The 14,088-nt window shown below is 38.0% G+C and overlaps 1 protein-coding gene across 2 annotated transcripts in view; it reads right to left on the bottom strand.

Moving 5' to 3' along the window:
• Positions 1-14,088, bottom strand: part of MTMR2 (myotubularin related protein 2) — an 85,822-nt gene that overhangs the window by 20,294 nt on the left and 51,440 nt on the right. For both annotated transcript variants that reach the window (XM_070425933.1, XM_070425935.1), the window contains exons 4-9: positions 11,211-11,305; positions 10,932-11,042; positions 8,431-8,532; positions 6,576-6,659; positions 3,736-3,885; positions 2,815-3,003 (exon numbers count right to left, since the gene is read on the bottom strand). In XM_070425933.1, coding sequence (XP_070282034.1) covers positions 2,815-3,003; positions 3,736-3,885; positions 6,576-6,659; positions 8,431-8,532; positions 10,932-11,042; positions 11,211-11,305 — 731 coding nt within the window. The remainder of the gene's footprint in view (positions 1-2,814; positions 3,004-3,735; positions 3,886-6,575; positions 6,660-8,430; positions 8,533-10,931; positions 11,043-11,210; positions 11,306-14,088) is intronic.

Here is a 14,088-nt window from a genome sequence, read left to right as displayed (position 1 = left end):
AAAAAATTTTGTTCCAACAAGGTTATATACTTTTGCAAAAAGGGGGATAAGTGGGGGAGTTTGGGGAAGGTGGTCAAAAGGTACAAACTTCTAGTTATAAGATGAATAAGTTTTGGAGATCTAATGTACAGCATGGTGATTACAGTTAATACTTTACAGTATATGTGAAAGTTGCTAAGAGAGTAGACCTTAAGAGTTCACATCATAAGGAAAAAAAAAGTTGTAACTATGTCAGGTGATAGATGTTAAACTGGAATTATTGTGATAATCATTTCTTAATATATACATATATGAAATCATTACATTGTATACCTTAAACTTTTACAATGTGAAATATCAATTATATCTCAATACTAGAGGCCCAGTGCACAAAAATTTGTGCACTCGGCAGGGGACAGGGGTCCTCAGCCCAGCCTGTGCCCTCTTGCAGTCTGGGACCCCTCGGGGGATGTCCACCTGCTGGCTTAGGCCCGCACCCTGGGGGATCGGGCCTAAGCTGGCAGACATCCTTCTGGCAGCCCGGGAGCCCTCAGGGGATGTCCACTTGCCAGTGGGGAGCAGGCCTAAGCTGCAGTCGGACATCCTTAGCGCTGCTGAGGAGGCAGGAGAGGCTCCCACCACCACCGCTGCACTCGCAGCTGTCAGCCCAGCTTGTGGCTGAGCAGAGCTCCCTCTGTGGGAGCACACTGACCACCAAGGGGCAGCTCCTGAGTTAAGCATCTGCCCCCTGGTGGTCAGTACATGTCAGAGTGCCCAGTCATTCTGATGTTTGGGTCAATTTGCATATTATCCTTTTATTATATAGGACTAGAGAGCCAGTGCATAAAATCCGTGCATGGGGGGGGTCCCCTCAACCCGCCTGCACCCTCTCCAATCTGGGACCCCTCGGGGGATGTCCGACTGCTGGTTTAGGCCCAATCCCTGTGGGAACATGGGACCCTGTGGGATCGGGCCTAAACCAGCAGTCAGATATCCCTCTCACAATCCGGGACCACTAGCTCCTAGCTGCTCTCCTGCCTGCCTGCCTGATCGCCCCTAACCACCTCTGCTTGCCTGCCTGATCACCACCTAATTGCCCTCCCCTGCTGACCTGATCACCCCCAACTGCCCTCCCCTGCCAGGCTGATCGCCCCCTAACTGCTTGCTCCCCCACACCAGGCTGATCTCACCCCTAACTGCTTGCTCCCCCGTGTCGGCATGGTCACCCCAACCGCCTCTGCCTCTGTCCCACCACCGTGGCTTTGTCCAGAAGGAAGTCGGACGTCCAAAAGATGTCTGGTCAATCCAATCTAATTAGCATATTACCCTTTTATTAGTATAGATAGTGTGGAGCAGGGGAGACATCAAATTAGTAAACTGGATCGACCATTCTGAAGAATATTTGCAATATGAAAATGTTAAAAAATATGCATATTTTAAATTTTAATATAGTAACTGTATATCTAGAAAACTATTTTAAGGAAGTCAAAGATGCTAACAAAAGATATCTATTTCAGCTATAGTTAAAATAGTAAATACTTAAATGCCCAATATTAGAAGAATGATTAAATGAATGATAATGCACCTATATGATGAGTACTATTACTGTTCAAGAATATTTCATGAAAAGAAATGATTCTTATAATACAATGGTAAGAGAAAAAAAACAATGAAACAAAATAACTAACACTTCAATGCATAGAAAAAATAGTGAAGGAAAATATAAAAAATCTTAGTGACTATATGTGATTATCTTTTCTATGCCTTCCTAATTTTTTATACTGTCTACTACGTATTTTGTAATGTAATAGATGAAATGTTATAGATGAATGTTTACTGTCATAGAAAGATACAGTGTCAATTTTTTTAAGTTACAATTATCCCATTCTGTTTCAGATATATGAGTGTATGCATACATATACATAGGTCTGGAAGTAGAAGCACAATTTAATTATGGTTCTCTCCTAGTTATAGGATTAAGGGTGGTTTTAAATATTTTCTTTTTTTTTCTCATCTGCATTAGGTAATTTTCTGTAATACATATACATTGCTTATTGGGGATTTAAAAAGAGAGGTACCTTCTTAAAGCTAAGTTATATCTCTTCTCTCACCTTTTCCTATAGTAGATTTTGTCAACTGAACCAGACTTTCTATTTCCACAATGCAAATCTTTTTTTTTTTTTTAATTTTATTTTTTTGTGTAAAGTATTACAAATAGTAGTACATAAGTCTCCTTTTTTTCCCCATTGACCTTCCCCCGGCCTCCTCTACCCCGCCGGCACATGCCCTTATCCCACCCCCGCCAGTGTCTTGTGCCCATTGGTTATGCTTATATGCATGCATATAAGCCACAATGCAAATCTTTATTCTGTAGCTGCAATCAGGACGACTCCTCCAGCTAACTGCAAGTCTTGAGTGTGAACAGCTTGTACAGGGGCAGGGCTGTCAGGAGAGGGCACCGCTGGTCGCTCAGAACACTGCTTCCTGATTCCTACAGCTGTGCTGGGCAGACCTGACTTGGGCATGAACTCAGGTGCGTTTGGAGGATGGAGAATGAATAATAATTCTTCCTGAACGCCTACTTCTATGTAAGTACAGGGTTCTGCACTATTTTGTATTAGGTCCTGTTAGCTGTTGTTATTCTCATTTTACAAATGAACAATCGAGGTCAAAAATGATTAAATAATGAACTCAAAGTCATACCAGCAAGGAGAGCCAGGATTAGAATCTCCTCTTTATCACTGGAAAGCCTGAACTCTCTACTGCATTGTGGCTTCTGTCAAACTCAGCTGATTCGTGAAACTATAATATTAATTACTTGAAAAGTAATCTCACCTTATTGGCAACAGCATTAACACTTGGCCGGGCATCGAATATAAAGATTTTATGAGATTGGGCATTAGAGTCCATGATGGCTTGAAGGTATTTCTCATCTTCTTTACTTCGCTTCCCACTCACTCCTACCATGGGCTGGCTGCATCGAGTGATTGTGGCCTGACTTTCAGGATGAATCCAGGATAAAACCTAAATGGGGGGAAATGGCAACACACTCTTTATAAACTTGTCTGTTTATAATTCTCCTAAAAAAAAATTATTCTATAAAACTCTGCTTTCTAATTGGGTCCAAACCCTAGCCATGAAAAGATATATTAGAGCTGCTCTTAAATATCATCACCTTTCTTTCAAACCAACTCTGGGATGTGGAAAACTTGGTCTAATACCTTTATCAGATATTAACTTATAAAAGTCATTGATTATTGGGAAGTGTTGTCTCTAGAAAACCTACCTTAAAAGGGGGCTAAGTCCCACTTTTAAAGTTTTATTACTATATCAGCAAACTGCCCAACTATAAAATCTTGTGAATCTATGAGTTTTGTACTTAAAATTATTTGAGCTGGTCTTTCTAGAACACAGTAATTCAAGATTTTGTAAAGTTTTCTTGTTTCTAGGATTTAAAGGAAAAGAGCATTTATCACCAAGAATGTGCAACAAAATAAAGAAATAGTGAAAATACAAAGAACCAACTTTGTTTTCAAGTTAAGAATCATGCAATTCTGTGCACCTAATACCCATGTCACACTTTTCAGACATTTCTTTAATCAGCCTTTACCCCATTTTTGGTTTATTAAATAACTCATTTTCTAATATTGCCATAAACACCTTTAGCTGTAGCTATTTTTATCCTGCATCCATTCTCCAAGTCCTTAATCTCAATACAAAAGCATCTGCAAAGTCTCATCACAGCTTCATACTCACTGGGATTCGGCCCCTTGATCTGAAGGATGCCACCCTCTTTAATTCTTCATCAGGAATACTTGCTGGCACAACCAAGAGGGCAGGGTATGTATCACAAAGATCATAGCGTTCATTTATCTTTGTTATTCTCCAGCTTTCATTTGGAATTCCCTGTATGTGAAAAAACATAAGACAAATTACTACCTAACTAAAATATAAGACAAGAAAACTGAAGTCATCCTATTCAATCTCTCTCATCTCCACTGTCCAGCTCTTAAGTTGTTGGAATAGTTATGATCAGCCTATTAGGTTGAGAGAGTCTAACAGTGATATACATTCTTTTTGACATTCGATTTTATGTTAATAGGTTAAGTACTGTCTGTGTGCTGGGTCTGTGCTAAGCATATCCAATGGGAAGGAAGCAAATGGTGGGACTGCAAATATTCCCTGTCTTCAAAATGAACAGTATCATTCAATTTCACTGGGTTATTGATTTTACTGCCATTCACCTACACAAAGAAATTTGAGAGGGAAGACACCAAGTGTCCACCACAATGCTATATATACATTTACCATTTCCATACGAAAGTGAAGTTTTCACTCCTACATTATAGTACTAATGAAATACTTCTCATCTAAAACATATTAGAAAAGCAAGGGTAACAGAAGGCAAAGCCAAAAAGAGTCAAGGGAAATACAACATTTTTTTAAAATACACATCGATTATTAAGCTCTCATTGGGTCCTTCAATATTTTATATATATATATCTAGGGTACTACTTCACCTACAGGAGTGCTTATTAAGACCTTAAATTTTTTCACCCTCCATTCTACAGAAAAAAAAAAAGCCTTTATATTAAATGTTTGGAATTTAAAATATAAATTTTTTAAAATTTTCTGACCTCTGACAACTCATATCATCACAGAAAAAATTAAAAGAAACCAAATTATAGTAAAAAATGTATTTATTGAGCACCTACTATGTGCAGGCACTATACCAGCAGCCTCTTTATACACATACATATACAATGAAAAAGGCACAGAAAATGTGCAGAGAATGCTATCATCTGCTTAAAAATGTAATATACATTTTATGCAGGCATAAAATCTCTGAACTGACATATGGAGAACCAGTAACAATATTTCCTGAAGGGAGAGGAACTGGGATGGCAAGGGGACAAGGTTGGCCTAGAAGATAACCAACCTACCTTTCAATATACCCTTTTGTACCTTCTGAATTTTATACAGTGTGCAATTACCACTTTTAATATTTTTCAATTAAAAAAAGAATACTCTGATGCTTTATGTCTAATCTTAAGGTTTACATTAAGAGATTATCTTCATTTTCTTACATAATATACATAAAATTATATATATATATATTATAAACTGAGCCTTCTAATTACAAATACAGTATCTTTTCTGTTAAGACTTTAGCTTGGTTTACTCAGAGACAAATTAAGTATCTGTAGAAAAAAAGTCAACAAATTCATCTAGTAGGTCAAAAACCATAAGCATATATTTATTGCAGAGTTCAATGCTCTATTCTGACTGCCGTGTTTCCAGAACTCACAATTCTCTTTATGGGAATAGCTGTTCATTTACTCTTTAACTTATTTTTTCTTTTTAATAATAACTTATTTCTTTTCGCTAGCCACAGTTATTCTCATCTGCTTTCCAAAGTTCTATTTAATGCTACAATAACAGATAGCAATTTCTGCCCAGATTCCCAAAGAATATTTTTACAATTATAAAGACATTTTTTAGATCTGCTAGTTGTTTTCCAAGATTTGGGTTAGCAAAAATCTTATAATGTCCAGGTTTAGTTGACCCACTTATTCTGTATTCTGCTTCATATTTGTCAGCAGATGGTTTTATAACTGAATGAGGAATTTCAAATTATACTTGCCACATGTGATTAAATGATAAACTTTGTAATTAAAATGCAATGTTTGAAATCTAAATATGAAAATCACAGCTTAATGATTTTCATACCTGAATTCTAGAATAATTTGGATACCAAATCTAATGATTACCAAAAAACAATCAATGTGTCTGCACTTAATTTCTCAAGATAGCACCATGAACATGTGGAAAGTTGAAAATAAAGCCTATTTTAGGTAGCGTTTATTTTTTTAAAAATTTATGTTATGTTTAAAGTATTACAAATAGTAGTACATATGTCTCCTTTTTTTCCCCATTTACCTTCCCTGGCCTCCCCCAATCCCCCCCCCCCCCCCCCCCCCCCGCCACCTCCTCCTGCTCGGGCACATGCTGTGGAACAGGAACTCTCTGGGAAGTGGTGTACTGAGGAAAAATAGGGAGAATGATACACTCACTATAACGCAGATTTCAAGATTGGATTCAGCTATATCTCTTATTGTAGTAAATGAAATCACACTGATAAGCATTCAAATATTAAACCAACCCACCTTAGTCATGATACCAGATTTGATTTGTTAACATTTTATGTAAATGTGTAGCCTCGGTGAATATGTAAAACTTTCAGAGTTTTAGGTGGAGCTACATTATAAACAGAACTATCTGAAATGTTTCCGAATTAAATTACAGCATACCCAAAAGAGAAAAACTGAGTAAATAATGTTTAATGATGTAAGCATATTAAAATTTAATGTAGTTGACTTTTTATTTTAAAAACTATTAAACATTTAAAAAAACAAATTGATTTACCTGTGAACTCTTAGATAAGTAAAGATTCATTAAAAATCACTGGCACAGTCTGAAGAGCAGTTTAAGGAACTGAAAGACAGCCCTAAAGCATATATCTGTTTACTTCTTCCCATAAAATGTTGTAATAAAAAGAATATAATATATTAAAATTAAAAGAAAAAAGTACATACCTGCCTTCTATATTCTAAAAGAGGGTCATATAGCTTCCATCCATTTTCAGGGAATACTTCTTTGTATTCAAAAGCAAAGAGAGGCTACAAAAAAGTAAACAGAGTTAAGAGCTAAAAAGACAGTTACAGAGATAATGAATCAGAAATGTATCCTCATCAAATCCAATGTTTTCATTTACTTCTCTGCCAGGATATTTGTATTGGCATCCTTTCTTTATATTGCTCTTTTAGCTTTGTTTTAAAATTTTGAAAACGTATTGTTTTTTCATATTTTTCAAACATAGAAAAGCACAGGTCAACCACCAAGATCTATTAAAGTTAACATGTCACCATAATTCCTTCAGATATCATAAGCAGCTGTTTTGGGCTTACCTCTAAATAATGAAAGACATTTCATAAAAAAGGTTTCTTCTGATATAATTAATTAGTGTGACATCACAGATATCAGGAGTTAAGCAGCTTTGATGAAAAACACAAAAACTAGAGTACTATTTCCAAATTTTACTCCCTACTAGCTATGCCCTTGAGTTAATTACTTACCTGCTCCTGGTTTCAACTTTAAAATTGGGATAAATAAAATTGACCACCATAGGGCTACTCTGGAAGTTAAATTATCCTATATAATAAAATGCTAATATGCAAATTGACCGAACAGTGGAATGACTGGTGGAACAACTGGTCGCTATGACATGCACTGACCACCAGGGGGCAGACACTCAATGCAAGAGCTGCCCTTCCCCCCACAACTGGGGGCAGCTCCTGAGTTGAGGGTCCACCCCCTGAGAGGAAGGTGACTAGTGGCAGCGATTGGGGAGAGGAGCCAGCCAGCGGATGGCACCAGGCTGCCAGCCAAGGCGGGTGCCAGCAGGGACCCCCAGATTGTCCCACCCGACAGTTGCCCCACAGATGGCCCTGCTCACCAGCCAGACCTTGGGACCCTACCCTATATATTGGGAACAGTCTCTTAGATTTAAAAATTAAAACCTAGCAAGGCTACTCGTACTGAAAAAAAAAACCAGGATGATGCAGTGATGACATGCATGGACTCTGGCTTGCACATTTTGTGGTCAGCCCTGATTCTGACACTTATAACTATGTGACAAAGCCAATTACTTAACTTCTCTCTGCTTCAGTTTTTCCACCCATAAGATGGGAAAAATAGTACTACTGCCTCAGAAGGATCATGTTATGTACTACTTTTTATAATCAGGGCAAAAAAAAGGAACTGCCCATACAATAGCTAGAAGCCTTTCACCTGTATGAAAAGTATGGTCACACTAGCGCATGCAAGTGTTATGGATTGTGAGAGGGATGTCCGACTGCTGTTTTAGGCCCGACATCCCCCAAGGGGTCCCGGATTACGAGAGGATGCTGAGGGACCCCCATTATCGCCCTCTCCCCGCCGCCCCCCCCCCCCCCACATGAATTTCATGCATCGGGCCTCTAGTGTAACATAAATGAGGGAGCCTAACACTGTTTAACAGCACGTTGTAGGGACTCGGTTAAGTATCTACCTTCTTAAAGTTGCTAAACTTAACTGTCAGCTCCCAATTAAAAAGGAGATTTCAAACCCTAATGAAGACTATATACTGCTCCTCATCATGGATACACTCTGGAAAGATCATATAATTACTGAATGTCAGTACCAAGAATGGACGTTGGAAATCAGCTAGTCCAGCTTCCTCACTTTACACTAAAAAATTTGTCCAAAAGATTATGCTAAAACCTTACACCGATCTGGTTGAATGGCAAAGCAGGATCATAAATGCAGAGATTCTAGATAGCCTAGACAAATTTCTTTATGCTACATCAATAATTATAATACAGTTTTTCCAAAGATAAGAAAACATCTTACCAGATTATTAGAGACAGGAAATGCATATTTCATTAGATTCTCAAATATGGATCTTCTCGTCCGCCCCTCAGGTTTATGAGCAAACCGTAAATTCCGAATATCCTAAAAAAGATTTAGGCTTCAAGTCATCTTTCACTGTTTGTTCACTTTTTATTTAATGAAAAGTTAGGTAACTTGGAACTATCTTGTAAAATATTAAGATCTGGTCCTGGCTGGGTAGTTCAGTTGGTTAGAGCATCATACCAATCCCCAAGATTGCAGGTTCCATCCCCTGTCAGGGCACATACAAAAAGCAACCACTGAATACATGGGTGGATGGAACAACAAATCAATGTTTGTTTTTTTCTCTCTCTCCAAAGTAATTTTTTTAATCCTCACCCGAGGATATTTTTCCTATTGATTTTTTAAAAGAGAGTGAAAAGAAGGGGGTGGGGGGGGGAGAAATGCTGATGTGTCAGAAACACATGAATTTGGTCACCTCCTCCACAAGCCGGCAACCAAGGTACGCACCCTTGACTGGGAACTGAAGCCGTAACCCTTTGGTCCTTGAGCCAGCACTCTAAGCGCTGAGCAAATGGGCCAGAGCCAAAATCAATTTTCTTTAAAAAGCTTTAAAGAACTGGGAGGAGGAGCAGGGGGGAGGGAGGGGAGGGAGGGGAGGAGGAGGAGAAGGAAGAAAATGTTAAGATCTGTAAATGTGGGGCACAAAAATCATTCAGACATCTTCTGAAGGCAGGGAAATTACAACACTTCACTGAGAAAAATAAAAAGGCAGAATTCAGAGGACAGAAAATTTACCACTGCTTATGGACTCAAGATAGGTCCATGAAAGTGGACACTGGAGATTAGAGATACTGTATTTGAAGCATAATGCTCTCCACTTTGTAAGTCTCCTGCTACTACACCGCTAGAACCAAACTCTGCCTAAACGTCTTTCTCCACTCAGTGTCCAAGTCCTTCAACCATTTACTGGCAAATCAACTCTGAACAGTTTGGTTGGTATCATCTGGGCACTACAGTCAGATCTAAAGACCAAGGTTCCCTTACATTATCTGTCTTCAATTCTTTTTCTTTTTTTAAATTTTTTTATTTATTGATTTGAGAGAGAGAGACAGAGATAGAAACATCAATTTGTTATTCCACTTATTTATGCATCATTGGTTGCTTCTTCTATGTACCCTGACTGGAAATCGAACTCACAACCTCAGCATATTGGCACAATGCTCTGACTGAGCTACGTCAGCTAGTAAAAAATTTGGGATTAAAAATAATTTCAAGACTTCATTTTATTTAAGTGTTTTAATCTAGGCAGAACTCAAAATAGCTTTAATATACCCTGTTCTATAAAACCAAACACAAACGTCACACTACATTGTACATGAAAAAATAGAACATTTTATTACAAATCTGACCTAAAACTAGAATGTTAGCCCTACCATCCTATAAAACAAACATGTGCAGGAAGCTCAGCTGATACCTTATTTTCTCTCAGTAAGTACCTTAACAACAGTAGAGATGTCCCTAAGCACTGTGTTAACCACAGAGCACTATCTAACTACCACAGCAGAAGCCCTTACAAATGTCTGGGCTTGTTAATGGTCTTATCTATGAAAAAAATTGCACTTGAAATTATCAAGATTTCAGCCACCCTCGTTCATTTTCTCTTGATGTCTATGCTCTATTTACTATTACACTCCAGGAGTGATCAGGAGACAGTGCGCTTGACACAGGGTTGACAGTTATTACACTCTTAGAGCCATTCTGACTATAATGGAAAAGCAAAAAATAATTACTAAGTCATTAGCTTTAATGACAGATTCACAAAGATTAGCATATGAAAGAATCTTAAAAGTTATGCATGTACTGTTGGCTTTACTTTTGGCATAGGCAGACCAGAAAAAAGGAAAACAGTGATCCAGAATTGAGATGTGCACTGATTAAGCCACAGTAAGCAGAACAGTGACCTGCAAAGTGGCATGTGGTATTAAGTATCTGTGACTGAACGCTAAAATTATAACAATCTAAGTTTAGTTCAAGTATCAATACATTTAAAGAATACAAGTTTGATACAAAAACAGGAAAGGTCTAAATATCAAGCTTTCCCCACGATTGTTTCAGAAAAATTATGAAAACTAGGAGGAAAGACTGTTGATGATGAATATATCATGAACACTACAAAGTGCCATATTTTCACTGCTCAGATCCTTGTGTTTCTATAATATGTAAGTTTAAGGTAATAATGTCTATCATGCCTATTTCAGGATTTTTATGAGGCTAAACATGAAATAATGAATGTTAAAGTACATTTTATTGGTTCCAAAAGAATTCATGTCTAATTCATGATAGAGCAGCTTTTTATTACTCTTAAATGTTGTTTTCCTCTATGAGAATAACATTTCCAAGATCCATTAGATATTTGGTAACCAGTTTCTAAACACCGGTTCTAATTAATAGAAAGTTTTTCATACTACAAAAAACTGCATATACATTATGAAATTTACCTTGCACACAGTTTCTAATCCATAAGAATTTTCACCTCGACTAGAAGCACCACCAATTTTTTCTACTCTACTTATCACACCAAGAGAAGCATCTAAAACAAATGGGGGATCCTAAAGGAAGGAAAGAGAAAAACAAAACTAAGCAATGAATATTGTACAATTATAGCTGAGAAAAATTTTAATTGGTAATGCTTTAATTAAAAATGATAAAAAATGATTAAAACTGTCTGCAAACAATACAGAAATGTACACATAAAAATCCAACCCAACAAGACTTACCTGTTCCATGCTTTTGAAATATAACCTGTAATTCGTGACAGTCAGAGTTCCTCGTACAGGAACAGTGAATGGACATATATAAGTTACATCTTTGGCTGAAAAGGGAAAGGGTCCACAATTTACTATAGAGTATGCACTATTAAAAACTGCACTCTCATCTTTTCACAAATAAAATTTAATAGAATTCTGATTGCTATTCTAATTTATGCTCAAAAATCACAGAATCAATGATTTAAAGTAAACACAGATGCCAAATCCAAGCTTCCAAACATGCAGTAATCAAGGGAAGAAATCGAAAATAAATGTGAAGGACTTGAAGAAGCAGAGGGATGTCTCTTACCCTGAGACAGAACAGAAGGAAACAGAGAAGCCACTACCCCTGTTGGATAAAATAGAGGTGGTAGTTGGAGCAGTGGGTGAAGGGGTGGTGGTAATGGTGGTTAACAGTAAATGTCTCATGTCACAGTCACCGATCATCTTATCAGTTTCAATATCACTTTGCCAATATGCTGGTCTTCTGGCCACAGTCTAGTCTCTCCACATATCTCTAAAAATACAATAGCTGAAACATATTATACCAAAAACTTCCGACCTGATTATATTTATGGGAAAATATTGTAGGGGAGAAGTGCATATGAAATATAATCTCTTAGAAAAATAATAGTGTAATAAGAGGATATTATATTCCTGACCAAGCAACTGATGTCCAACTTTGTGGAGAAATAATCACAAGCAATGCTTTATTAAATGATATATGACAAATCTATACAGCATTAGGCTTTTAAAAACATGCATTACTTAACTCAGCTACCAACCAATACCTCAAAATAATATTTAATATGGTAAAATTCATAATGCCCAATACAAAGTTTTTTTATCTCTTAAAATATTCATAAATTCCTGCAATGTCACTATTGTAGCAATCAGCAAATAAAGAAATATCTTCACTGTGCCAAGGAAGTAGGGCACAATTAGGAGCAACAAATTCATAAGGACCTCTCAAGGGGTTTCTGGGAAAACTTAGGGACATGAAATGCATTTAATAAGGTATTGCAACTTCCTGACTTTGCTTTTTAGTTATTACTTTGAAGAAATGACTGCTTTGTATGGAATTTGAAATGAGACTGATCTTTTTTTTTCTTTTTAAACTTTATTGCTGAAAATATTACAAATATCCTTCCTTTTTTACCCATTAATCCCTTCCACTCTGCTCCCACCCCCTCCCCAGGCTTCCCTGCACTATTGTTTGTCCATGGGCTATGCATATATACATTTAAGTTCTTTGTTTAATCTCTTCCCATCCTCCCTTCTGAAATACGTTAGTCTGTTGCATGTTTCAATGTCTCTGAATGTTTTGTTCATCATTTTATTTTCTTGATTAGATTCCACATATAAGTGATATCATGTGATACTCGTCTTCTCTGACTTGTCTTTCTCTTTCGCTTAGCATAATGCTCTCCAGGTCCCTCCATGCTGTCTCAAAGGGTAAGAGTGAAGTTTTTAGATGACTGGACAGGAAGAAAGTCATGATATGAGCATAACCAATGGACACAGATGGGGGTGGGGTGGGGTGAGGACATGCCCTGGGTGTTGGGGGAGACCAGGGAGAGGTCAATGGGGGAAAAAGGAGACTTCTGTAATACATTAAACAATAAATAACTTAAATTTTAAAAAATTGTAAATGCCTGTGTGCTATAGGTCCTCTCTCTCTGCATTTGCCTACTCAGCTCAGGATCAAGAGAATAATCTAACAAACATTTCTAACATTTCAAAACAGTTCCTTTGGGAATGTTCAAGTATGAGCAATATTTTTAAAATCACTGTTTCCAATGCATGTCATTTAGAGGAAAACTTTTAAAATTAAACAAACCTATCATTATAGAAAGATACACAAACTTGCCTTGTATACATTTTCTTAACTTTATGAATTTTTACCTCAACCATGACAGCTTTATTCATGTTAGTAAAATCATTTCTGGATTCCCTGCAGAGCCATTTTCTTACACAAGTAAATCAACCTTATTATTCTATATTCCAATACAAAGTATGTCCCTCCTTGTCTGATGCTTTTGTTACACTTACCCCTTTATTCTAAAATTAGAGGCTTGGTGCATGAAATTCATGCACTAGGGAGTGGGAGGGGTCCCTCAGCCCAGCCTGTACCCTCTCGCAGTCCATGAGCCCTCAGGGGATACGGACATCCTCAGCGCTATCACGGAGGCAGGAGAGGCTCCTGCCACTGCACTTACCAGCTGTGAGCCCGGCTTCTGGCTGAGCAGTGCTCCTCCTGTGGGAGCGCACTGACCACAAGGGGGTAGCTCCTGCTTCAGCATCTGTAGTCAGTACATGTAGTCAGTACATGTCATAGTGACCGGTCGTTACACCATCTGACCGAAACCGGCTCTCCAACATCCCCCAAGGGGTCCTGGATTTCGAGAGGGCGCAAGCCAGGCCAAGGGACCCTACTGGTGCACGATCGGGGCCAGGGAGGGACACAGGAGGTTGGCAAGCCAGGGGGTAGGGAGGACCGCAGGAGGGCTCCAGGGCGTGTCCGGCCCATCTTGCTCAGTCCCGATCAGCCAGACCTCAGCAGCAAGCTAAACTACTGGTCGAGGCATTGACTGGTCGACCAACCAGTCAACTGTCTGCCCCTTGATGGTTAGTGCACATCATAGCAAGCTGTTGAGCAGGTTTAGCATATCATTAGTATATTATGCTTTGATTGGTTAAAGGGACGACCAGACAACCGGATATGTAGCATATCATGAGATAATACACATGAAAGTGCTTTCAAAATTAAATTAAAAGTATTATACAAGGATTTATTCCCATGTTACTATTATCATCAATAGGCTCTGTGTTGTTCTGTCCACTTATT

This window comes from Myotis yumanensis, unplaced genomic scaffold (genome assembly GCF_028538775.1).
Source record: "Myotis yumanensis isolate MYYU_CA2020_CCGP unplaced genomic scaffold, mMyoYum1.0.hap1 SCAF_10, whole genome shotgun sequence".
Taxonomy (NCBI): domain Eukaryota; kingdom Metazoa; phylum Chordata; class Mammalia; order Chiroptera; family Vespertilionidae; genus Myotis; species Myotis yumanensis.
The sequence above is the reverse complement of the archived record's forward strand: the minus strand, read 5'-3'. Positions and strand labels throughout refer to the sequence as shown.